The sequence below is a fragment of the Alosa alosa genome, chromosome 7 (genome assembly GCF_017589495.1).
Source record: "Alosa alosa isolate M-15738 ecotype Scorff River chromosome 7, AALO_Geno_1.1, whole genome shotgun sequence".
In the NCBI taxonomy this organism is placed as follows: domain Eukaryota; kingdom Metazoa; phylum Chordata; class Actinopteri; order Clupeiformes; family Clupeidae; genus Alosa; species Alosa alosa.
Window position 1 is genome coordinate 34,246,268 of NC_063195.1, and position 27,669 is coordinate 34,273,936.

Consider the following 27,669-nt stretch of genomic DNA (forward strand, 5'->3'; position numbering starts at 1 on the left):
CTTGGAGATTAAAAGGACATAAAACTCCCGGTAGTAATCACTTTTTGTGTGAAGGCACACAACTAAAGCTTGTTGTCAAACCTTTTCCACTAGGTGGCAGTATACTCAAACTAGTCCTGCAAGGGTACAACATCTGAACCCTTTGTATTTAGACAGGTTTATTTAGCTATTTTCATCTGAAGACACAAGGCTGTATGCTGAGTTAAGGAGAGGCCCTGGGGTCATATCAATGCTTCTGTCTGCAATGCTTAGTGTAAACACTATGAATTTGTTGAATGTATGATTATGCTGGTCCCTCTGTGCTCATGAAACAACTCCGTTAAACTTCTCACATTCCACTGCACCGGCATTATGTAAATGTATATTAAATTCACTGTGGTATTTTTTTCTACATGGCCTATAAGCATTGTATCCATAAAATAGCCATTTTTATTTGAAAAAGAAATGTATTTACAAACTTTTACAAACATTACAGTGTGGAGAGGGTGAGAGGCAGGGGATTGGAGCCTTGTGTGGTAAAATGGCCCCCTGTCCTCTTCTGCCTCCTCTGATGGACCTTTGAGTGACAGACACACTAGACTGATGAAAGTATCAAACAAATTATACAGTTTCATAAGTAGAAAGTGTGTATGTGGGGGTAGGAGATACCCTGATGAACTTCAATGGATAAAAGAAAGAGAAGGAGATGTGTGAAAGTGAAAGCTTTGAGCAACTGGCCAAGACAACCACCCCTGCAAAAGTGTAAGGGTTGGCCTTTCTGTGCAGATGGATGTGATGTGGTTATGGATGTGGTTTGGAGATCAGTGTCACACAAAGGAGGTGAGCTGCAGAGGGGCGAGACATGACATGACAAGAGAAGAGCAGAGCAGAGCACCGGCCCATGCCACACCACAGGCTGTCTCAAAAAGGGAACCGTTAAACAACAAAGACATTTGCTCAAACTAACATCAGCATAAAACGTCCATGCCAAGTGAGGTCTGTGAACACGGTAAAAAAAACAGACGTATCATAGCTATCAAGCAATGAAACAATTACATCAATAGGAGAATAAAACAATTAACCAAGTTTGCGATGAGTTTGTATACAGAACAGGGAAAATGTCTTTCAGTGTTTGTGTATATGAATGTGCTTGTGCATGCCTACTATGTTACTACTGGTCATACCAGTCCATTACATCCATCTAATTCAGGATTTCCCATAATACTTATCCAGCGTCTTGTCTATACGGTATTGACACTTGAATGGTCTGGTTTGGAATGTTGGATGGAGCTACAGGTGCCATGAACGAGGGGCATCTGAATACTTTAAACAGGAAAGCGATACTTTGACAAAACACACACACACAAAAAAACAAGAAAACAACCTACAGTACTCAACCTTATTTAAATCATGTAAAGATACCACAGTGTCTCTGCTATACAACTCTACCTATAGTGTAATAGTTGTTTTCTGGTTTGAATAAAATCAAGAAAAACAGTCTGAGTTTGCTGTTTCCATACTGTCCATGTAATGTTCTTAGCCGTTGTTTCTATAGCCATTTCCACAGGCAAAGGTGACATTGGCAACAGTAAAACAGGAAGAGTCCATTAGCAGTGCTCTGTCTTTTCTCAGTTTTGGACCCCGTATGTTGTTTTCGTTTCAGCTTTGTGTGCCGTGCTCATTGTATTTTCCATGTGCAGTATTCAAAACGAATAAAACCTTAAATGCTTTTTAGTAGAAGTTGCACTTTGGCTGAAGTTCATTCCATAGTCTGGCGACTTCTTTTCCTTTTTCACGTAAGAAGAAAAATCCAAGAGGGAAGGACAAAAGGGAGTGAAATGGAGGACAAGGTGAAGGGGACGAATATAATACAAATTTCAACTGTATTGCTGTAGGAATATTTTAAAGTCCAGACGGGCGTAGATATGATGTGTGGGGGAGTGTGTGTGTGTGTGAGATGGGAGGGGATTCTGTCTAGACCTGAGTTGAGTAGGAGCGGAGCAGGGGGGGTCGGCCGCGGGGGTGTGCAGCACACAGGGGGGCGCGGTCAGAGGGCAGGTCTAGACTGCGCTGGAGATGCAGCGACGCGAGTGCAGAAGGACGTCGGGAGGGGCGGGGCACAGGAAAGGCTGATGGTCATGTGATCTCAGTATAGGGACCCCGTCGAGCCTGTGAAGAGGGAGGAGGGGACGGGTTAGTGACACTCACGTGACCATGGGCATCTGAAAACGGCACAAAATGTACAGAGAATGTAAACCGCGGGCAGCTACTGTGTCTACTGAGCTACACAAATTGGTGGTCTTTAGAGCCATTTTACAGAGTTGTAATTTTATTTTTCTTAAGTATTTTCTTAAGTCTATTGTTGTATTTTACTGAGTTTTGGCAATAGTGTATCTAAACAGTCATGCTAATAAAGCAACTTAAAGTGACATACTAGATACTGTTCATATGACCTCACTTCATACTGTAAGAGTTTACTGAGTGGAGATTGTTAGGACCAAGCCAATCTGGATAACCTGTTCGCCCCAGGTGACGCTCACCTGTATGCCGCCTCCCACCCACTCCCCTTCGCTCTTCCTTCCTGCCCCTTACCTGAAGGCCACTTAACTTTTCGAGTGGACTCTCCACACGGGGCAGGGTGACGGCGGGCATGCTCAGAGTGGCCTGGGGGGGAAGCGGCCTCAGCGGGAGGGGCACCACGGCCGGACGCCGCGTCTGCTGGAAGTTGTTGATCACGCAGGTCACCTTGGAAACGGGGTAGGGAGGGTGGGAGAGGGGCGGAGGGAGAGGTGGTTAGCTGGCTTCAGTTCACTTGGGTAAATTAAAGCCAATGCTGATTGAAGTTTCTAAACTGATGACAGTATTACTATCACTGGAAAAGAAAAAGAAAAGAGGACAGAGAGATCAATATCTATATATAGAGGCTAGATATAAAGAGACAAAAAAAGAAAGTGGGGCTAGGATAACAGAGAGAGAGAGAGAGAGAGAGAACTCTAAGAGTCAGCAGACACAGCGACCCAAGAAGCATTTTTCTGCTCATAGCTCGGTGTGCCTGTGTTGGACTGCTCTTTGTGATCCGGCTCCTTGGGCTGCTCTCTACAAACCTGCTGCCACCGCAGTCTCTGAGCAGTTCCTCTTAAATTGAGCAGTTGTTTAGAACACTCTCACACTGCATGCAGACATGATGAAAGAATCCCTGCGTTGCCTGCCACTGATAATGCTCATTTATGTACCACTACAACAGTGAGGGAGTAGTGGACACTTTTTGAGTGGTCAATCCTTGGAAAAAATGTCTGCTAAACAAGTGGCATGAAACCACTCCATATCTGAATCTCCCCATCTCCCATCTCCCCATGCTGCTGAGCAACAGGAGTTGGCAGTGACACTGAATGCCAGAGGGCTGGACCCTTGTGGCTTCTCACCAGGAAGGCGGCGATGGATCCTCCGGTCAGGTACCCAGCGAGCACGTCTGACCAGTGGTTGCGGTATTCCGACACCCGCACCACTCCCACCAGCACGGCCAGAGACAGGGCCGTCAGACACAGCGTCGGCTTGGTCAGTCGTGTGCCCTTGGTGTGGAACACATTTGTCACGTACATCTGTCACACACACAAACAAACACACACACACACACACACACACACACACACACACACAAGAAGCATCTGCATATAAATACAATCATGAATGATGAGGAGGATTTTAAGAATGTTGACTGCTTATATCTTCGATATAATCAACATGCTGTGATAATATCTTGTGAAATCTGTAACAAATCAGTAATGTCCCCTTCCACACTGGGCACCTACCACGGTGTAGATAGCGGAGTACATGCTGAGGGCGGAATCTTTGGAGGGGAAGGACCTGCGGGCGTGGGCGATCAGGTAGGGGTTTCCCGTGCAGGCTCTCCTCTCAGTGATGTACTGCACGGGAGACTGGCAGCCCAGGGCCGTGTAGTTGGGCCGGCAGGCGGACAGGAAGTGGGGGGTCTGGTTTCCTGTCACCACCTGGCCAGCGTTGGCGAAGATGGTGGTGGTGAAGAGGCCAAAGGAGTACACACCTGGGAAATACAACAGTCAGAAGCATCAGAAAGTCACCTATATTAAAGGAGAATTTGGCAATTATTTCAACTTAATAAACCTGTTTAGGCCCCAGCCGTGGCGCAACTGGCTGGGGCACCTGCACCATACGCCGGCGACCCGGCTTCGATTCCCGCCTCGTGGTCCTTCCCGGATCCCACCCCTGCTCTCTCTCCCACTCACTTCCTGTCATTCTCTACTATCCTGTCAATTAAAGCCATAAAAGGCCAAAAAATAAAAAAATAAACCCGTTTAGAAATCATTTGGATGATTAAATGACCTGTTCCGGTTAAAATAGTGACTTTCCCCGCTCCCCCTAGCGTCCCCAGGCGGAAAACCAACCTTGCAACTTTGGGACTACAATCCCGGTAAGAGAAGTGAGAAAAAACTCATTTTAAATCATGTTTCTTACCTTATAACACCCATATTGTTCTGCCGCACTTATGCTAACCATTTCACTAGCTTGTAAACAAATCCATGTGCTTTATCGTTCCCTTTTTCCACAGTTTGAAACAGCATAATGCACAACTTCTCCAGCAGAGGGGGCAATATAGCTAATCTGCCAAGTTTCCCTTTAATTCTCTAAGAACAGTCAGAGCAACATAGTAATTGCAGCAGGGCAGTGAACTTGACTGGATATTAACACAATGTTACACAGAAAAGTTCAGTAATTCATTAAGTGAGAATCCACTAGATTTATTCAAATCAGACTCTACTGATAACTCTGCGGTAACACAAAGACCATCTGTGTTCAAAAAAGCAACATGCATGTTGCTAACTTTCTCAAGCAGACCTGTTGATAGGTAACGTTTCAGTAGAGCTAAGTTAAATTCAAGTTCAAATTATAAAAGAAGTATTTTATTTGACATTATCTGTTTGCAAACCAGCCATTCCAATAACAGAAATCCTCTCAAATCCTGTAGGAAATGAGAAGAGATCCCTGGGGCTTCCACCTCCTTGATTAGGACCATAGGTAGAGATGCAACACAAACATTGTTACAAAAGCCTATATCTGAACAACGTAAATGTCACAACGGTGGATAAATAACAAAACGTTTCCAAATAAATAACGTAGTATTCTGTGTGTCGTGGGACTCCGGCAGGGCCTACCCAGGAAGCGAACGATGCGCCGCAGGAGTGGACTGAAGAAGCAGCAGTCTGCACTCACGATGGTCCTCTCCTGAGTGGCTGCTGACTTGTTAAAGAAGCGCATCAGCTCCCCAATCAGGATCTGCACCAAAAACAAAACAAACAAAAACATAATGGACCCCCAGATCAGATCAGCGCTAACAGCTGGCGTGCTGGTAGGGCGTCACACTCAGCAGCAGATGTACAAAGGTAGCATGAATACCGACTTTGTCAGTTGGCAGAAAGCGCGAGCCGTGCCCTCCCATATGAGCTCTCCCTCCATCAGTTAAGCAGCGCTGGCATGTTCATAGTGCATCACACTCAGACTAATAACAGCATTCTGACTGGACCAGACCTTGTGGACCAAGACAGATGGTTTATGGTTATTCAAGCTGAACTGCCAACTGAATTGTCAACAAGCCTTGATCTGGCAAAATAAACACAATGGTGAATAATTGTAGGCTGGCGTAGCCCGACTTGAATTCTTATCAGAAATTGAGTCTGGTAACACGCCATTTGGGTTTGATTATGGGCCGTGTTTCAACCTAGACTGGAAACCAACCCAGTTTATCACGCCCACAAAATTTGAGGATGTCAAATTCCTTAATCGCTGTTTACTTTTCGTCTTTAGGAGTTATTGTGCTGTCAATATTTTTGTCAGAGGCGATAGCGGAATCTAAATATCTCGCTTCTCCAATGCAGGGATTTTATAGTGAACAAAAACAACTCAAGTGTGCTTCACTATTGCTCATCTGTCCATCATGGTATAAAGCCCGCCCAAACAATTTGATTGGCCCGAACACATCAAAACATACTGACCTCTCAATGGAGCAACTCCCAACCGAATTTCCTGCCCTCAAATTTTGTAGGCAGGGTAAATTCAGGCTGAATAATTGAAGAAGAATAATTGAAGTATGTGGACTCTCTAGAGCAGATGAAGCCATTTGCTTCATCTGAAAACCCTGTCAGAGAGCCAGTCAAATCACATGTTACACACCATTACACAGAACAGTGATGTATGATCCATCTACATGCCGACTGCCACTGAGGAGAGGCTTGATGCCTTCCCAGCGTAGCAATTGATTAAGTGAACGGTCCAGATAATTACCTGCTGTCACATCATCTCACCCGCTGTTCAAACATGATTCCCCTCTTTGGCAACACGGGAGAGCAGCGCTCCAATGGGCCTAGCGTGTGTGTGTGTGTGTGTGTGTATTGCCACCAGGCCCTCCTGGCGCCACATCTCATTGATCACAGGGCTGCCAGAGCATTACTGACAGGCCACCAAATGTGGGTTAGGCACACATGAAAAATGCATGGTGCAGGAGTTAGCACCTCAGCAGTTCAGCGCGGGCAGCTGACTGCAGGCGGTGGCGGCGGTGGTAGCAGCTGGATGCTAACTTCATCGCTACAGCTAATGCAGGCTGACACTAAAGGTGCCTAGGGACCTGAGGAGAATATCTGCAGTGATGGCTGAAGCCCTTGATGCATCTGAAGCAGGGGAAGGGTCCTATACATGGCAGTGAATGATCACGCCGGAAGGCAGAGCAGAGGCACAGTCACCCATAGGGATTTCACATCAGTACCAAATGCATACACGCATGCCCTGGCACAGTCATACCTTGGACTGACAGCAGCCTCAGCAGTGGTCTGCTGATCACAACACAGAGAAGTGTCCTCTGATGGGATGACTCACCTCCCCTGACACACAACTGCAAATGGGAAACACAACAGCCCGTAGTTTCTAATCTGTGTCTAATAAAACGTGGATTCACAGATCTTCAGGTCTTTTATTCTCTCAAATAGGCCATACATGGTAATGATGAGTACCAGATGGGAATTCTGTGTACAAAATATTTACAAATACCTGTAAGCGTGTTCCCTAAATTCTTTTTTGAACATGCTAAGAAGAGGTTTCATTTTGGGTAGGTATTATGGGGCCTTTGTTTTAGTAGCGTCATCTTGGAAATACTGATTTTTGGAAAACCAACACAACTAAAATACTGGTGTGTTGAACAACTGATAATGCCTTATGATTGAAATACACAGTTATATTAGACAGTTTAGACACCAGTGGTAATAGTCTTGTCTGTCTGATCAGTGGGTGACATTTAGTAATTAACTATTGACTAAGAAGTACTGCACCTCTGTATTGCTACTTTGAAGTTTCATTCATGTGTCACAATATCTGAAACCTATTACCCAAACATCATAACCCCTTACCATATCTCCAAAACCATAAACTGTCACTTTAACATGAAGGAGATGGTCTGCATGGTGAACTCCATCTGTGAAGAGCTTTTGACAGTGTATACCATGCAATCCCTCATGGAGGCATTATCCTACAAAAACAGAATGGTCTCCAGAGACACTGCCCTTCTGGTGTCTAGTCATCTTCAGATGGTCTGCCAAAAATGGAAAATGGGTAGCCTACACCACTTTTTTGAGGTGCCACCTTGTCCTGATCTTGAAAATGTCATGTGGTGTGGTGGCAAGGTTTGTCCATGTCCTTGTCCCAGTTACTATGGCAACTGGAAGACCTGATCATGTGTTTTCGACTAGCAGACCAGATACATTATCTCACTGAAGTGGGTTTTTTCCAGTCCGAGAAAACAAATTTTCTCTCTTATCACCTCAAACACCTCTCCTCAGATATGATTGATCAACTAGGTGACATGGTATTCAATCAATACGTAGAGTTCTTCCCTCTGTGTGATGTCCAGGATCAGTTCCACTCATTAGTGATGGATAATAATCAGAGCTTTCTGATCAGTGACATGATTCTGAACACACTGCTGCATTACATGTAACATGCCCGTGGGTTTTCTATCCACACACCTGTGCCACCTCCTAGGTTCGCTGCACCTGACGCAACACCTGTGCTGTGGGTACCACCCGGTCTTGTCTTTCCTGACGCAACACCTGTGCTGTGGGCACCACCCGGTCTTGTCTTCCCTGACGCATCACCTGTGCTGTGGGTACCACCCGGTCATGTCTTTCCTGACGCAACACCTGTGCACCACCCAGTCATGTCTTTCCTGACGCAACCCCTGTGCACCACCCAGTCATGTCTTTCCTGACGCAACACCCGTGCACCACCCGGTCATGTCTTTCCTGACGCAACACCTGTGCACCACCCAGTCTTGTCTTCCCTGATGCAACACCTTCGGTGAAGCCACCCCCTGGGTTCCTGCTACAAGATGCCTCCCTTGCTGTGCAGCCATCACCTGTGGTTCTTCCCAAGTGCTTCAGACCTGAGCTATGCCCAGAAGTTAGGTGGGGAGGAGGAGGCTCAAGACACTGACAGAATCGATCATGTGGTAAGTTCCAAGTGTTTTTAAGAGGCCTCTATAAATACTCAAATGGATTGCTTAGTTTCCTTTAAGTGTAACTGAAGAGATCATTGAGCAGTTTATTAACATTTTGGGCAAAAATCTCAAATTGGTTCTTGTTTTCAGAGTGTCCAAGACATAGCAGTGACTCATATACTCATCTCATATACTCATCAGTTATTTAAACTGAGAGACAAGTCCACCAAGAAAAGGGGTGTGAAAGGCTTTCTGAAGAAAATAAGGAAGGCGTTGAAGTTTGTGCTATTACATCTACGTACTTTTGAATAAATGCTTTCTTCACAGTCACTGGAAATATGAACAGTTAAGATAATGGCACTTGATTAACTAGATCTTAAAGACAAGACTATTATAATGACTATAAACACACCAAACGTTTTGGGAAATTAGCCTGGAAGTTGATTAGACCACTTAGCCTATTGCTAAAAGGAAGCTAGAGGCTAATCTAGCCCACTTACTGTGAATAACTGTGAAAGGCCAGCTGAAGAATGACACATTGTAAGGTGACAAATCCTGTATTCATCAGGGAAGGGTAATTGGACATTCCCGTAAAAGGGTTCTGGGTTCAAATTCAAAGATGCAATAAGAAGCAGAAAACTATGGTGGTAGGCTACATGTACTTTCTAAGCCATTCAAAACATCCTGTTCCAAAATGATCAGAATAAAAGTGGCGTGCGCTGTATGAAGGCTCCAAGCTTCTCAGCTCACCGTCCACCTCTTCTGCACTGTGACCTCACTCTACATTCTTCTAAAAGCTTTTTCTCGAGTTGAGGAAATGTTTAAGCTCTCAGTGAGGATAAAAAGGTGGTGCAGATGATATGTAATGTAATGGAACAGATCAGTGGGACTGGGACTCTCATTACAGCAGGCTTGACACACACCACTAACTCTCCAACTCTCCACTGCATCTCCAGCACAGATATGACTGTGATTCAAACTGTTTCCCGGTATAAATAGAGAGGGCAAAGCCGGCAGAGTTTGGGTTATGGTGGGGACGGCATCAGTTTAGTTGAGCTACTTTCAGGGAAAGTGCAATTGGTGGCCCAGGCTTTGGTAAGTGCGTGGCTGATAATCTCTTGTGGTGTTGAGTGGTGAAACTGCATGCTAAGATGCGTATGAATTATTCACCGAAAACCCTCGACACATGGTGCCCCTTGTGCGTGGCTTTTTAAACGGCTTTTAAATCACACACATCATAACGCTAAGTCGCTGTTCTCACACTGTCTCTGTGGGCTTACTATGTCTAGAGAGTGTGTGAATACTTGCTTATACACACCAAAACACACACACATTCACACAGTGCCCCCCCACACACACATACACGTTACCACCACATTACCTAATATAACTCCTATCATTGGCTCCCATCGCATGCTGTCTCACCGTTCTTGCTGTGGCACACACTCTGCACTTCTCCTAACTCTCAGTGGAGCCTCACTAATGAACCATAATCTCCAAGAAATCTGTTTATACTGTACATTCACAGATTCTCTCAGATGTCCTTCCAAATCACACTCCACTGTAGAGGAACATGAGCTCTACTGAAATGCATTCAACAGTCTCCTAACCGATACCTAATTAGTGGAATTAATGGTGTCCCAGCGGATTACTGATACCTGATTAATGGAATTTTGACCACCACCTCCCTGATTCCTAATACAGAAAACAGCAGAGAGCAGTTTTGGTCAGTCTTTAAGAACTAGTCTTTAGGAACTGGTCTTTGGCATTGAGATGAGATTTACGTTTTCATAAAGATACAGCGAGTTGGAATTACAATTGCAGAGTCAGTCAGTCAGTAACATCCCTCTGTGTGTGCTTTCATTCGGCTCTCTCTGAATCTTCTGTGCAGCTCAACTATTGGCTAAAGGCCAGATGTCTGCACAGTGTGGTGAGCCATCTCTTTCCACCAGCCTGGACACTGAATCGGCCCCCACAACAAGGTCAGACCATCGCTCTGGGTCAGACATCTACTGAACCACATACTCCACACAACAGCCAGTAGCCTCAGGCCGGCACCTTGACATTTTAGAGACTAACATATCAGGTTTGTGTGGACTAGTGCTGATGTTAAGACGAGCAAGGCAATGAAAATATCCCTTATAGAACTCTGGTCGTCGGCAGGCTAGGTCAGAGGTTAAGCTACCCGCACATGATTTCTCGACTGATCAATCAGGGTGCTTAAACTTAAAGAGGACAGACATGTGATAAGTCTACATCAAAGAGAAATATACACCTACACACTGTTAGATGATGTGTGTAGCTTGGCAGGGGGTATTCTCCAAGAGAACTAATTAGAAGGCTCTTCAAGAAATAAAAGACAGTCACATTGGTTTGGAAAAGAAATCTGTTTACCATGGAATTAAAGGAACTTGGAGACTCTCATTTGACACCCACAATTCTCCACTTAAAGTCGCTGCGTGGGATGAGAAGAAAAATGACATTTCTTATAGAAGGATCACTGACACTTGTTAGAACTGAACTGTGCAAATGACTAACTGATGGAATAGCTCTTTCATGACAGGGATGTAGATAGAGAGAGAGAGGGGGAGAGAGAGAGAGAGAGAGAGAGAAAGAGAGAGGGAGAGATAGAGAGGGGAGAGAGAGAGGGAGAGAGAGAGAAAGAGGGTGATAGTGTCTTAACACAAGGAGCCACAAGGAGCTGCTTTAAAGTCAAAAGTACTCAGAACTAGAGGCAGCATCTTTAAATCATAAAGCACAGAAACAGAGCACAAAATGGCTTTCAGACATTAGGCTGTGCACTTCTGACTCGAGGAGGAGGTGAACAGTGTCAAATAGCTGATGAAAAGCACAGCTAAAAGAAAAAGAATCCTTGGTGTATTCCCTTTGTGTATCTGGATGCCACTCCATCAAACATAGACCAGCAGACAGGGATTTCTGCATTGTGTACAACAGGGGTGATATTTTCTCTGAAGAAATACTGTCATGTACTATATTTAACACAAAATCATTGAACATGCAATAATGTAATCATCTTGTATAATTGAATTGCTGGCATATCTAGGAAACTATTTAATGTATGTTGTTGCCTTTGGCAGTATTCAAAATGTCTTTGTTCATAAAAAATTTAAATCATTTCTTTGCGTGTGTGTTCACACAGAGACATTGGTCACTGAAAGAAACTGGTAAAATATTAATGAAACATTGAGAAACTAAAACATATCACTAAAAATAAACCAAAACAGAATTGAGGAAAGCCAATTTTATGGCTAGATAGAGAGGCACAATAACCAGCCACAGAGGAAAGACTCAACCAACAACAATGCAAGTGTTGCACGAGGATTACTTTCCCCATGTTTTTGCAGTAGGGGAGATTCATGTCAGTTGCATAGCCTTGTGTGCATTCCTTGAGGCATTTTGGCAGTACACCTGCACGCACACGCATGTATACACACACATGCACGCACGCAGGCGCACAAGTACACACAAACACACACACACACACATGCACGTGAGAGCACATGTACACACACACACCCCTACACAAGTTCACACACACACATCTGGCTCTGCGGAGGCCCTTGCTCGGGCCCAGGGGACAGCTGGCCGGCGCTGGATGGCATGACATTGACTCGGCACCGTGACGACCAGGCTGAGACCGGTCCCGCTTCACCTCCAGCCCTGCTGTGTTACTTGTGTGCACACAAACCCGCTGACTGTTTACCCAGACTGCTCAAACAGCACGGCCTCCCCGCTAGAATGAAGCCGTCACAGCATCTATAATGTGGAGAAGCTCCGTGATGTGAGTTTGCTTAGCGAGTTGATCAAATATTTTGTCCTGTCAGGCTGTGTTTGCATGGATGATGAATGTTTTGTGAACACAGAATATGACTTTAAACATCATCTCTACAGTAAGTATATCTCACAAATCAACAAACATCATAACAGCATCATAGCTATATTGCTATCTTTCCCCAGTCTCACTGAGATATAAGCACCAACAACACTGAGGGCTGCCTTCCTGACACGAACACAACACACTGACTGGCGTTGTTTCCAGATGTAGGACTGATCTACAGGATCTGAGTCTTTCATTACTCCAGCTGATAAGATTTGGGGCGGAAATCTCAGCACAAGATACAATCTCACCCCTGGCAGCGCCGCATTGATCAAATACAAGCAGAGGAGTTCAAGTGGAAGTTCACTTAATCTCATTACCAACCAGACCGACGAGGCACTCACTTAAAAACATAGGAGATAATGAGCGTTATCCAGGGCGGGGAAGGGTGAGGAGCATGGTGGCGTTTGCAGAGAGCTGGAGGGAACATTAAAAGACTGAAGATCAGAGGTCTACATTTCCCCCCTCAAGTTTTATCAGAGTAACGGTGTCAGGTCACTTTTAATGATGTTGAATTATTCATAGGAGCGCAATAAAATCAGAACGATACGCAACTACAAGGGTGGTACAGTCTCGATTAGCATAATGCTTTCGAGTGATTTTTTTTTACTTTGCCAACAATAGTGAAGTAAGTGAGAGTGAGAGCAAGTGAACAATTACCTACATTTATTGCCTGCATCTTTGGATGCCTGAAAGCTTTCAGTAGTGCAGGCTTCAGTGGTGAAAGCGGGGTTCATATTGCACACATAAACAGCAGCTCTGCGCTATGAAAGACATTATTTTCAATGGCTTGCACGTGCAAGAACTTGTCTGCCACTACATCAAGCAAAGCGTAGCGCAGGCTCCTGCGCGTGCCGTGGTCGAACTTTAACCGTGGCGCTGTAAATCATAGCTATTTTGTGCTTCTAATATATGCCCGGACAGCAAGAACATTAGCCACTGCCCCTCATTACTGAAGGAAAACAACTCCAGAGACTCCAGATCTCTCTTGACATAAGGGGAAAGGGGATGCACAGAATCAATAGCATCCTTCCTGCTCCACACTACAGTAATGTCACTCTGAATTCAGATAGCAAACATACACTACGACGGAACTGGGCCACACCTACCACAACGTCCGGCACGGATCTGCATAATGGACCTGATCCGGCGTCCAAACGCACATCGGTCCAAAATTGGTCTGGATCCGTTTGACGGATCTGGTACCAATAAGGGCTAAGACTGGCCCAGTTCCGTATGGTAGTCTGTGTTACTGACGTGTTCCAGATCTGTTTATCATATGCAATACGGGTCCGCTTATTGTGTGTGGTACGGACCCGTTTATCAGACATCAGCCGGCTTTATTTGACATGTGAAATGTATTTGGTAATTAGGGCTAATTATCCTGAAAAATCTGTTTGCTACACATTTGCTAACAGGTTCGTTATAGGTTCATCCAGGCTAAAGTTCGTAACGTTTTCCCAACAGCTCAACTGATAAGCTAGGCTACAAACACAAGGGGGGTAAAAAAAACTTTACACATAAGTGTCTTATTATTTTTTTTTATTCAACAACCTGGCTGTAGAAGTGCAATCCCAGACAAAGTTTAAGTCGTGTTAATTCCACATTTATTCCTTTTTGCAATAGGCTAAGTCACAATTACACTCGTTTTTTATCATCAGTGATCCTGTTAGCGTTATCACTGTTTTTTCCAAAATAGTTATTGTGATAGCTGTTTTGCTTAAGTTAAGCTAGTTGTTGTTGCTGGAAAATAATAGTAAAGTTATCAATCGCTCGGTTGCTTGTTGTTGTCTCTGAATAAACCAACAGAGATAAAAAGCAGTTACTACCTTGAAAAGTTGGGCTGTCCTAGTCCAACCCCAGGCTGGCAAATCATGTCAAAAGATTGATAGTGAGCAAACCAAAGATCCTTGATTAACATTAGGCTACTGCTTGGACTTCTGCATGCGTGGCAAGAATATGGGGTTGTTTCATAGCACTGTTAGATCTGACACAAACAACAATTGACTACTTTTACCACTGCTAGGTAATAATAAAAATAATGAAACGAACATATGATCAATATTGAGCCAACTATATCTTCTTTTCCAGCCTTACTGTAGAAATGAAGTGGCCATGAGAACATAGTGCACCCCCATGGTTTCTAAATTTGTGCCATTCCAAAATACCTTTTTTTTTCTTTAGCAGCCAGTTGACAATTAAGTAGGGAAAGGACAGTCAGTTTAGAATCAGCACCTTAATTAATATCATTACCACCTGGGTCTGCTGTGAAAAAATGGTCCTTCGGCTCATATCCGTATCACAGATTTGGGCCAAATCAGTGTTTTGTATTTTAAACGCATCTCCTGACTTCCAGTTGAGTTGCGGAAATTGGACCTGGGACAAATCTGTAAACCGGTGATAAAACAGCATTGCTAGCAGAGCTGAAACCTGTATCGGGAGTAGACCTGGCCCACAGTCAGATACCGTATGTCCGCTACAGGCGGATCTAAAGGCTTTTATGCGGATCCGGCCCAAAGGAAATTGCTATCTGGGAAGTGATGTGCTCCTGCTGAGGGGTAATGGGAACATGGGCCTGTCCTCACAGCACGGTGCTCTATGGACTCAATTTATAGGTCCACTGCATATATCACAAGTGGGGAGGCAGGGCAGTGAATAGAATAACACAATAGCCCATGGATATAGCCCATATAATGTACACCATGGATATAGCTACATTATGGGAACCATTGGGAATATACACCACAGGGCCACAATGATGTTAAAGAAAACTGAAGCACTTGGATGTTTTGATACACGTGAATAACCTGCCCTGGTCACTCAACTTGACCAGTCCCCATCTCTCACACTCCCAACCCTCTTCTTGCATTCTCTTTCATCCTTTCTTGATTTTTCTCTCTTCACTTCTTCATGTGGGCACACTTCCAGGTCCTTTATAGGGAAACTGGGTTAGCATCTCCCTCCTCTGCCTCTGCTTATCCAGTCCATTCTGTACCCTTCTCCCTTATTCCCTCTCTCTCTCTCTCCTCTCCTCCCTTCTCTTCACCCCTCTCTCCTTCTCAATTCTCTACCCCTCTTTTCTCTACTTTAAATATCTCCCAATCCCGTTAGTTCTCACTCCCACCTGAGACGCGTCCACTGTCTCTGCCCCCCTCTGGCGGGCGGGCTGGCTGTAGATTCAGATGGCTCACACATCTCTTTCCACTACCTCGCGCACTGACCTGAAGGACCGCTTGCTGCGGTTTCCTTGACTACAAGCTTCGCTCCTCTGCTTTGAGGCTTTCATTCTTGGACTTGTAGCGCTTTCGTTTCTGCCTCTTCCCTCCCCCCTCCACAATCTCTTCTCATGTTTGCTCTCCGTGCCAGCTCTCCCCTGTTCCCTCGTTTTTCTCTTCCTTCTGTGCTGGCTGTGCCCCAGATTTCCCCAGTACGTGTTCTATTTCTCCAGCTCCTGGTTCTTCATCCCATCTCAGCCATAATCTGCTCCTCCTCCTCCTCCTCCTCCTCCTCTCATCTCCTATTCCCTCTGACAGCCGCACGGCCATGTCTCCTCTCAAAGGGCCCCTTTTCTCACCCTCTCTTCTCGTTTTTCATTTTCTTTGTCTCTTCTTTTTTTTTCTTTCTTTCTGTCCTCCTTTATTTTGTGTGGTTTCTTTGCTCTCCAAGTCTCCCATACTCCCTCTGCCCTGCTTTGTCATCCTTACTCTCCCCTCACCCCTCAGTTTGCTACCAGCCATGCCCTCATAGAGAGATTGTGTGTGTGAGAGAGAGGGTGAGAGAGAGAGGGGAGAGGGTGAGAGAGAGAGAGAGAGAGAGGGAGAGAACTAGAGAAAAAAGAGAGATATTCTGTGGGTGGATGAAACAAAAGGTGAATGTTTAATCCCAGGGTTTACTTGGATTTGGAGAGGGGGCTTTTCACATAGAGTGAGGTTAAGTGTTATCCTTCAGGGTGTGTGTGTGTGTGTGTGTGTGTGTGTGTGTGTGTGTGTGTGTGTGTGTGTGTGTGTGTGTGTGTGTGTATGTGTGTGTTTATGTCTCTTCAGTTAGCGCTCATGGAGAGATAAGACGGCCAGAGCTGTGACGAATGCGCTCTAAGCCTGTTTATGCATGCACTGCTCCTCATTCCCCTGCCCTACACACACACACACACACACACACACATACACACACACACACACATCTTATGAATGCATTACAATGACCCAGATGAAAACAATATCCCTCACACATCTTTTTAAGTTGTCCCCTTACAAACACACACACACACCACATACACATACACACACACACACACACACGCACACACACGCACTACGCACACACACACACACACACACATCTTATGAATGCATTACAATGACCCAGATGAAAACAATATCCCTCACACATCTTTTTAAGTTGTCCCCTTAAAAACACACACACACACACACACACACACACACACACACACACACACACACACACACACACACACACACACACACACACACACACACACATACACATACACACAAGAATGCATGCACAGAGAAACATACACACACACACAAACACATACACATACACACATACATTCAAACAAGCACTCTCTTGAAATAGAAATCAGACAGAATGCCACCCACTCCTCATCCATCATGTATTCGATTCTGTCAGATGAAACAAGCTGATGATACCATACACTTCATGCTCCCGAGAATGAGGACATCTCACAGGCTGTACACTTGTTTCTCTCTCTCTCTCTCTCTCTCTCTCTCTCTCTTTCTCTCTGTACACTGATGTGTTAGTGTGTGCATGTCTGGCTCTGTGTTTGTTTTGTATATGTCTGCATGCTTGTCTGTGTCTGTATCACTTCATGCATATTTGTGTGTGTGAGTGTTTGTGTGTGTGTGAGTGTGTGTGTGAGCGTGTGTGTACAGTATGTGTGTGTGACGGTGCCTTACCATTCATGCATTTGTCCACCCTGCTCTCTCGCATTCAGTGTGTCACATTGACTCCACTCACCAAAGCGAGAGTCAATTCCACTGAATCCATTATATGAGAGGGGAGTGGGGGAGAGGAGAGGAGAGGAGAAGAGAAGAGAAGAGAAGAGAAGAGAAGAGAGGAGAGGGGAGAAGAGGAGTGGATGGAAGAGGGGAAGAGAGGAGAGGAGAAGAGAAGAGAGGAGAGGAGAGGGGTTGATGTAGACAGGATGCTACTGTCGCCTTTCAAGCTGTTTGGGGAGGTCTGCACTGGGTCCTCACTGTCAGAAGAGAATGTGTGAGACGCCTTCCTGTCATTTACATTCCACGATGCGTAGCCTTCGCAGCACGGGACGTGGCGCAGTGGAACTTTGTTTGACTGGAAGTCACGCCGTTATCGAGCCTGAAATGCATTCCGTCTCCATTCTCACAGTGGGAAGCCTGTTCCGGCTGGCTGAGGTTAAGTGCATTAATGGAGTCGGCTGGCTGGATTGCCTCCTGGCGTGTGAGTCAGTCTGTTGGTCGAATCTAAGGAGCACTGAACTGATCCATTAACATGGGGATTGACCTGTTCCCAAATCTATCGGCCTTTCAATGCATGCTGTGATGGTGTGGTCAGAGAGAGCAGAGTTAATCCACTCCATTATGGATGGAGTCACTGGAAGCACAGAGTCTATAAGGGCCTTTGAAATGACATGTGCTGTGGCAACACGAGCAGTCCATGTAGTGTAGTGTAGGACAGCAAGGACTGATGACTGAGAATCACTTTGATTCAGATCTTCTACACTTCCACACAGAAGATCAAATGACTCGTAGCTGTTGCACAATGCTTCTCTGTCTGTCATCAAAAGCTTCTTATTTACACACACAGCACTGAGCCGTCAGGACCTGGACACACAGCCTTCCATGCCTTTCCCTCCCCAACGCATTTCCCTCTCGGGAACGCCATCCCAGTCATCCGAAAGGGTCAGACGCGCTCTGCAGCTGCATGCCTGCGCTCTCTTCCCTCTAAGCCACAGCCGGTAAAGTGCGGGGCCATCTGACTGATTCCCTGTTATCTGCCTCAGTGCTGGGTAATTAAGTGTTGGGGCGGCATGCGCGCGCGTGAGTGCAGGGTTGCAGGGGGAGGAGGTTGTGAGGAGGCAGTAACCTAGGCAGCCATTTGGAGCTGAGCAGAGATGGGCTGCACAGAGCGGAGCGTCTGTTCTGGGTACCGCTGATGCTACTGCTACACACACACACACACACACACACACACACACACACACACACACATTGAGGAATGTATAATTCCCCATTGCACATGGAGATGACAGGAGCTACTTGGATGCCTGTCAGCTTCTGTTTGCCTGCCCAAGAGGATGTGTGTGTGTGTGTGTGTCTGTGTGTGTGTGTGTGTGTGTTTGTGTGTATGCATGTGTGCATGCGTGTGTGTATTCATGTTTGTGCGTTCAGTAAAAACTGTGGGTGACTGTGCATCTGTGGCTCAGTATGTGTGACACTGGCGTGTACCTTTGTGCACCCCTTTGTCGCATGTTTGTGTTTACAGTTTTGTTCTTTGTTTGTGTATCTGCCATATGCATGGTGCCCATGTCACTGAATATACAGTGCTGTGTCTTCCCTGCAAGTATCTTGTCATAGTGTGTGTCTTCAATGGGCGTCCTTCAGTGTGTGTGGCGTGTGTGTGTGTCTCTCTCTTCAGTGGGCATGATTCAGTGTGTGTGTGTGTCTTCAGTGGGCATGCTTCAGTGTGTGTGGTATGTATGTGTGTGTGCAGTGTGAGGGTAGAGAAAGGGTGGTGGTGGGGAAGAGGGCAAGTGGCCGACCAATGGGAGCAGAGAATATAGAGGTATTTGTGTATTTCTAAAATGGTCAATCAGAGTCCATCTTAGTAAGACATTTAGATCTAAGATCAATTAAGCAATTCTAACATGAATAACCTTTTGCTCTGTTTTTATTGTCACTGTCTTACCAATAGTTTTAGCAATCGGTTCATGAGCTTTTGTTAAACTTTAAATTTGCTGAACTTCTAAAACTAATAACCAGCAAGCCAAAATTTCCATGCAACTAAAGAATGTGTTGAGCCCTGGTTCTGCTTTTAACCTAGAATGGGAATAAGGATTAAGAGTTTTGGTCACAGCAAAATCCTGTGAAGTGCTGGCCTTCTTCTAAAAACAATACACTTAGGAGTTTGACTGTATTATACACACACCATGGCTAAAGGCATTTGAGACACTCTACTTCCCTTCCTGTGGTATATTATCAACTCAGCCACTGTTTCTCCTGTAGTATTGCTTAACCGTGTGTGTGTGTGTGAGAGAGAGAGAGAGTTTTCTCTGTGACCCATTTTACATAGCTTTTGATCATTGCCACCCTTTTGGAGGGAAGAGCAATTTGCATTGTTATCCCTTTAAACTACAAAAGGAGTTATCACCTCACTGCAGACATGTACAACCCTGTAAAACGTATGTAAAACGTTGGGACGCTGTGTAAAATGTGAATAAAACAGAATGCTATGATTAGCAAACCATGTATATTTAATTGAGAATAAAGGGCAACATATCAATGACAGAATTGATATGACCCCAATGACCTCAGACTGGCAAGCAGCTGAAACCTATATTAGGCAAGAATAGAATAGAAATAATGACATTTCAACTGGTCACCTCAGTTCCTAAACACTCACAGACTGTTGTTAAAAGATGTGAATCGACTTTTTTGAGCATCAAATTCAAAATTCTATTTCCCCCCCAAAATATTTCTGTTTAACAATAGATATGTTTCACCATTTAATATGCTGCCTATATGCCCTTTTCAGCAACTAAATATGGATTTACAAGATTTGCAGATTATCACATTCTGTTTTTATTTATATTTTACTTAGCGTCCTAACTCTTTTTGGAAACAGGGTTGTAGTACTACTTCAATTATGCCAAAACAAGACTACAGCTTTACCATTACCCAAAGCTCTATTATGAGACACTCATATGGGTGTGCAAATATGAGGGTCACGGCGGGCCAGAGAGGTTTTAACAAACAGACTAGTGGGTTTAATTAGTCAGAGCAGCATGAAAGGACCTACAGGCCCGAGACTCTAAATGCTTCATGTCACTCCGCATCAGTCCAGTAGCAGCTACTCTCTGCTGGACGCAGCTCTGACAGATTGCTGATGCTTGCTTCTTGACACTGTATGGCAAAGAGGACACGAGGGGAAGACTGGACAATGGGAAGTTTACACTGCGCAGTTTGTCAGTTTGAGGATCTGTGATGTAGTGTTAATTTTGTCACCTATTTTTAATTTAGTCTTAGTCTTGTGACGAAATGTCCTTTTTAGTCTTTGTCATATTTAGTCATTCAAATATAATTTTTGTTAGTCAAGTTTTAGTCAACTAAAAGTCTCGTCATTTTAGTCTAGTTGTAGTCATAAGAAAACTAAAGGTATCTTAGTCTTAGTCAGTTTTAGTCAACACATTTTAGTCTTTTTTTTTTAACAAATTATTTCTGATTACCATTTTGAGTCAAATAGTGTTTCACACATCTCAATTTTCCAACAATATTGTGTGTCCACAGGGCTACTCGTCTGTTATAATTACTCATTCTGATTTTTTGTCAGTCAGTATGTTTACATGCACAGGTAATTCGAGCTACAGTTGAAGAGTTCAGTTCTAAATCCGTCTGACCACTTTTCTTTTAAATGAGCATTTAAATTCAGTCTCCTATAGGTTTTTGCCTATAAATCGATATTTCAGACCAGGAAAGGAGTGGTATTTAGTGGGTTTAGAAGTTAAATTATTTGATTAGCATTATACTATGTGTGGAGAGCATCCCTCACCATCTTTATCTCATTTTTGACATAGGTGGCATTTAGAGGCTTTTGCATCTGAACCCTTCAGTTATAGCTCGGCTGGGATTTGACCATAGACAGTAAAAGATTTGACTGGACCACTGTCATATTCGTAGACCAGTGTTTCTCAAAGTGTGGTCCGGGAATCTGGTGGTCCGCAAGCTATCTCCAGTGGTCCGTGAGCAGACGTGGTAAAATATAATATAGATGAGTTGTTTGCAATATTGAACCAACTTGTATGTAAAAACAGTTCTGCAACACTGTCTATGTAAGATATGCCAGTTTAAATCATACAGTATGAATCCACACAATAAGCAAAGTGCAAAGACAATAAGCAAGGTGGTTCAGTGAGTAGGCCTATAGTGTAGACTAATTATAGGCTACTGTTGAAGTAGGTCTAATCTTTTTTTTTTTTTTTTTTAGCTAGGGTTAGTTAAGTGGTCCTGAAACTGAAAAAGTTTGAGAAACACTGTCGTAGACCAAAGTATTAATGTTTTACTCCGCCTCGCTAGATGGCGATATGCGCCCAAACACAACACATTCCCCAAACAGACTCTCCATCTTAGCCATAGCTAACTTGCTAGCGAACTTTCCATATTAGCTTACTTGCTAGCAAACTTTGCATCATCAGTCTAACTAGTTAAATAGTTGACATTACATGATGAACATTTTCGTATGGACATTCTGGTGGATGTTAATTTGTATGAGAGAAGCTTCAACTTCTGGGTATGTAGCATTGTGGCATAAAGCTTAGGTAGTTAGTTGGTAACTCTGGCAGAAATCTCCAGTGTTCTTGTTCCATGTAGTTTTGTGTTGCAGCCACAGGGTTGCAGCAACAGCACGTAGACTAGCCTACAGGAAAGCTGTTGCGTATGAACTCATTCGGAATATTTTGAAAACGTAACAGCTAGATATTCTGTCTTCTCATTTTGTAGACGAAAATGAAGAGAGATTTTATCTTAGTTCTTATTTCATGCAAAACATTTTAGTCTCGTCTTTTTTCGTCAACAATAATTCATCTTAAGATAGTCTTAGTCAGTGTTTCAGGACATTACTGCCCGTCTCGTCTTAGTCATGAAAAAAGGTCGTTGACTAACGTCTTAGTCATGAAAAAAACTACTGTGATGTCTGGTCATGGTGTTACGAACAAACATAGTCCAGTTTCACTGAGGTCATGGAAAATGAATATAAATTGCAGCAATATGATAATATACAAGATATACTGTATACACATATTTTGTTGTTTGATTATACATTACATACATATAAAACAACAATGGCACATGGCTAAATCTGTAAACTGGTATCTGGCTGGGTTTGTTTGGCTCTCACTTCCACAGAGCAGATCGCTTCCCAAAATAAAGCCATGGTGGGCGAGGTTTGAATGAAGAGCCCATTATCCCCACATGCTTGAGTAGTCACTGCTGTTACAACACAGACAACATCACAACTTTTACCCTGTCTCTAGCCAGCCACATGAATAAGTAGAGTATAAGCACTAGGAGGCAACGGCAATCATCCCCCTGAAAGACCAAGACATTTCAAATAAATGAAAGAACTGATTACATATGACAGTATTTACCTCAATTATTATTCCATATCTTTATTAATGGATGCTAATTCTAGAATTTCTTTCTTGGGGTAGTTTTTAAATCACATTCCAGAAGGGACGACTAGGAGGATAAACAAATCTGCCTTTTGCATAAAAATGAGGCAAAGTGTGTCTTAGGTGAATAGGTGAAAAGAGAGCCAGCTCTGCCAGGGCAGCCCAGTTACTGTCCAAGTGGAGCACAGAGAGAGAGAGAGAGAGAGAGAGAGAGGGATAGAGAGAGAGAGAGAGCAGACTGCTGAGATGGGACCTGACCGCAGGCTCCGTCCACACGGAGCGTCCCTCCCAGACACCTGAGCCCTGAGCCCCTGGCTGAGGGCTCCACCGACTGGCGGAGGACTATAAATAAAATCCCCAACATTCATTCAGCGGTCATTCAACCAAGAAGTCATCTCCGAGATCATTCACTTAGAAATCATTCAATTTTTATCCTGCATTGAATCAGTTCATGTGCAAGTAGCAGTAGACACTCGTTGTATTGCAGTGACACATTTGCTGTGATTATAAAGTGCATGTGTGTATTTCAGTGATTACAAACAGCCCAAACATGCAGACATATGTGTAACTGGTACAGATGACATCTTTGTAAAAAATATGGCACAACCAGCAACATCTGTCACATCTGTCCATCCAACCTGCCCCTGATCACCTGGAGTTGGTGTGAGTGTGAGGATGGAGGTAGCTGAGGAAGCTCTTACCAGAACAGTAGGGATGGCCGTAACCAGGGAGTAGACCAGCACTGGGGGAGCCTTGCTCTCGTCCTCCGGTCCTGGGTAGGGCTTGGAGAAGGTCTTGTCGAAGCAGAAGAAGCCCTGGACGTGGACGGGGAACGTGTCCGTGTACTCAAAGTAGTACGCCAGGAGAACCGTCCCGGCCATGATCACCAGCTGGAAGTAGAACATGGTCCCACTTTTAGAGCGCAGAATGGAGGGAAGACATTAAAGAAGAGCGGCAGTGAGCAGGAGAACAGGAGATCCGCGTGGACGGCGGAGGAGAGAGAGGGGGAGCGCAGCGGCACGCGGGCACTGGAGGGAGATGAAGGGGTGAGGGGAGGAGAACGGGCTGGAAAAGCTGGAGCTCCCCAGAGGAGCAGTGGAGTCTTGCTCAGTGTGTGAGAATGAGTGTAGCATGAGCCGCGCCGAGAGTGCATGCCTGACAGAGATGGAGAGAGAGAGAGAGAGAGAGAGAGAGAGAGAGAGAGAGAGAGAGAGAGGGAGGGAGAGAGAAGGAGGGAGAGAGAGGGAGCGCGCAGTTAGGATCCACACGCGCGCATCTCCAGGAGCTGAAGGAAGAACCAAAAATAAAACTGCACAGATGCACGCAGAGAAATGAGAAAAAACAGTAGAAATAGCACAGAAGAGGGATGGAAAAATAATGAGTGGAGGAGAGAGAAAGACTGAGGGAGAGGAAGGAAGACAAGGATGTGTGAGAGAGAAAGAGAGAGAGAGAAAGAGAGAGAGGGGAGGATGCAGAAGGAGTGCAAGTGTGGGGGAGAAAACCAAGAGGAGGAAGGGAGGGGTGGAGAAAGGGCTGTGTGCATCTCTCTCTCTCTCTCTCTCTCTCTCTTTCGCTTTCTCTTTCCCTGTCACACACACACACACACACACACTATAAAGGAGTGTGTGGGTTGCACTGTGTGAGCATATGTGTGTATGTGTGTTAGCTGTAGGAATATACTGAATGAATTAGCTGCCTAAAGGGCACAGTAAGTGCATGGATGAATTAAATGGCATGACATTGGCCAATAACAAAAATAATCAGGGTACAAAATGACTCCAGCAATGTGTGCATAGCACATAAATGCAATGATCATATATTCACTGTGGTCACGCTCTATTGTGAGGCACCATCCTGGTGAGATCTTGTCACTCAGCTGGGATGAAGGTGGGAAAGTTGGGAAAAGAAAAAAGAAAACAGGAAATCCAGGGAGGCTAACTTAATCTCTTACTGTAGGGGGCATATAAGGGCCAGTCTGACATTAATGTCATTCACTGAATTAATGTCAGGATAAAAGCTGCTGCCAAGATGAGCAATGGAACTGCCCTTTTCATGGTACTTTGGTCGTATAAGAATCAGACACGACTAGGAAATTGCTTAAGTAGTGTTGAAAATCTTGGTGATATACAATCAAGTGACACATCAAGTGTTTTGACCACCAGTTTAAAAATAACTTTCCAGAAGCCAATTGAGGGCTGCCAGCCATGGTCTTGAAAGGAGCCCTGAAGGGGTCTGAAGGAGCCAGAGAAAGGCTCCATAATGGAGGTGGATCCCGGCTGAGAGAGAGCCCTCTGTGTGCTGGCAACTTCAAAGCAGCATCACAGTCTCCTTTTGACGCAGTCAGAGGAAAGCACAGCACAGGACCTTTAATCTTCCAGTGTGAATCAGCTCCATAATTTAGCTGCTTACTGTAGTCTGTTTGTCAGCTTACGAGTGGCAACAACTGTGCAGGAATTAGGCTATAAAAAGGCACCAATAAATTTGCCTTAGTTTTATGAAGTGCATTATGTCCATATTAGTGGCACAGTTTACAAATCTTTGTCTCCTGTTAGCTTTACAGGGCCTCTCCTAAAAGAACACTCACACCACTTACACCACATTTATGCTCTTAGAAAGACTTGAAATCATACAGCTAATAAACCTGATGGTTTGTCTGACTGTTCAGTAGTTTCAGTGGTAAAGGGTCGATAGTGTTCCACAGTGTTAAGAGACTGACTATATCTCTGGAACTCTATTCTTAGAAAATGTCATTTACATCTTTAGTAGGAGTTAGTCAATATAGAAAATTGTCTTTAAAATGGTCAAATATTAGGTGCAGTAAAGAAGGTAATGGCTACAATTTATCCACTTATTATTCTGTGCTCTGGACTGGAGACGGTGGCCTGTGACATGTTGCTCCTCTGAGTGGGGGTAACAGTTGCAAGCAGACAGATACTATGCCAATTTATTATTTATTCAGCTCTGTGGGTGCAATGGCACAACTCAGAGTAAATTAGACATGTTATCCTTGCAATGCACTTGAAACTGCTATCAAATGAGTTGCATTTCATAAATTAGCATTTTAAATCAAAACCTAGCTTCATAGGATCCCTGAAGAATGCCTCAACATGCCAAATGAGGGCAGAGTTGATAACATTGTTTTGAACAGCATTTATTGGATTAATATAGATGAGTAATTAGCCACTGTGATCCTGAGGAAACGGTTTATTTCGACCTAATTAGTGCACTTGAGTGAGCTGTCTGCAAATTAACAGTGGTGAGACGCAAACCAGTCCAGATCAAGGCACTAATGTACACCACTGTGGATGGTGAAGCCTGCAAGTTGGAATGATTATGATTCATCGTGTTCACTAAAATCTCAGCTAGTGGCTCCAGTGAGTCATCGGTTACACATGTTTCTATCAGTGACACTTTCGCTGAGCTCCCAGCATCATTTTGACAGACGGCATACCTGTGGTTAATGTCACTGCATTATTGGCCTTGTCAGATACTGTTTCACCACAAACTTCTTTAAAAAAATGTTTTTTTCAAAAACCATTCTGCTATCACTGGTCATCAATAATTAAAGATGCTACAGTATATAAATGCTAGATTGTCAGTATCTGAGTTTACAGTGTGATGATTTACAGGTGTCAATGTCACCACACGAGACTTATCATGGACACCACAGAAGGGTGGGACACCTGGGTGACCCTCTACTGATTATGCCACTGACAGGGCGATCTATTTTGCAATGCAAATGTAAGAGTGCACGCCTGCACTTGGTGCCGCTGCATATGCTCTGACAAAGGCAGAGCAGATGGTGTAAAAGTCAAATAAAAAGTTACAAGGTAGAGATGCCATATCTACACTACTGCCCTGTAGAGATGCCATGTGAATTTTAAAATACTGCCCTGTAGACTGACCACAGTATAGCAAATGATGCTGTTTAGCTTGTCAGGTGCCAGTGAAAGCTTCATTGTGTAATAACACTATAGAGGGCTTTATCTGTGACCTGAATAAACATGTGTTTGAAAATGAATCACCTTGTCATGGATAAACAAACACGCTTATGAAATGGCTTCTAGAGTTTTTATGATTTACACTTTACAATACATTACTTAATGAAGGGACTGTCAAGAGGATGAATAATTATGCAATCTCATTGTTAAGAGAAGGTGTGTAAACAGCCTTTCTCTATTTATGGACTGTCCTCAAAATGGTCTCAAACTGCTCCCAAAATTGAGCTGAAGAGCCCATAAAGCTTTCAGCTGATTAAATACGACCAGAGGTTCCTGTGACCTGATTTTTTACTTAGGCTGTTTACTCAGTTAGTCAATTTTAGCCTGCCTGAATATTTCATAACCATGCCTGTACCCTTCTAAGTTAAGGCACTGCAGTGGCTGTATCCGTTTGTCAGCTAATGACATTCCAGACACACTGGCCTCGGAGATGAAGGATTCAGAAGAGAGGGAGTGTGATTAAGGGGCTAGAGAGAGATAGAGAGAGAGAGAGAGAGAGAGAGCGAGAGAGAGAGACAGAAAGAGTAAGTAGGATAGATGTTTAGCTCCCCAGGGAAGACATACTTGTATGACTTCACAAAGTCCTTGCCAAGTCGATGCAAGCCAGAATTAATCCGATGATAAATATAAAATGGTTCTCAGTTTCTCAGTTACAGGCGTAAAGATTTCATCTGCTCTAATTATTGGACGAGTGAATAGCATTAACACTGACTATCTGTGGGGGGGGCCGAAGGACTCAGAGAAGTGTGAATCCGTCTAATTCGCCGATATCTTACACTGAAAGCTGATTTGATCAGAGGCATCTTCCTTCATTCCTTTTATTTATAGAACATGGAACAGATACACAAATACAACTTTTAATACAAAA

At 44.2% G+C, this 27,669-nt stretch overlaps 1 protein-coding gene across 6 annotated transcripts in view; it reads right to left on the minus strand.

Moving 5' to 3' along the window:
• Window positions 1–409: 409 nt before the first annotated feature.
• Window positions 410–27,669, minus strand: part of plppr2b (phospholipid phosphatase related 2b) — a 36,701-nt gene continuing 9,441 nt past the window's right edge. For 2 of the 6 annotated variants that reach the window (XM_048248211.1, XM_048248212.1), the window contains exons 3-8: window positions 23,502–23,690; window positions 5,169–5,289; window positions 3,789–4,039; window positions 3,402–3,578; window positions 2,588–2,724; window positions 410–2,148 (exon numbers count right to left, since the gene is read on the minus strand). In XM_048248211.1, the coding sequence (XP_048104168.1) occupies window positions 2,040–2,148; window positions 2,588–2,724; window positions 3,402–3,578; window positions 3,789–4,039; window positions 5,169–5,289; window positions 23,502–23,690 (984 nt within the window). In that variant the 3' untranslated portion in view covers window positions 410–2,039. Of the gene's footprint in view, window positions 2,149–2,519; window positions 2,725–3,401; window positions 3,579–3,788; window positions 4,040–5,168; window positions 5,290–23,501; window positions 24,171–27,669 lie in introns of those variants that run through there. The other 4 variants (XM_048248214.1, XM_048248213.1, XM_048248215.1 and 1 more) reach the window with 4 other exon arrangements.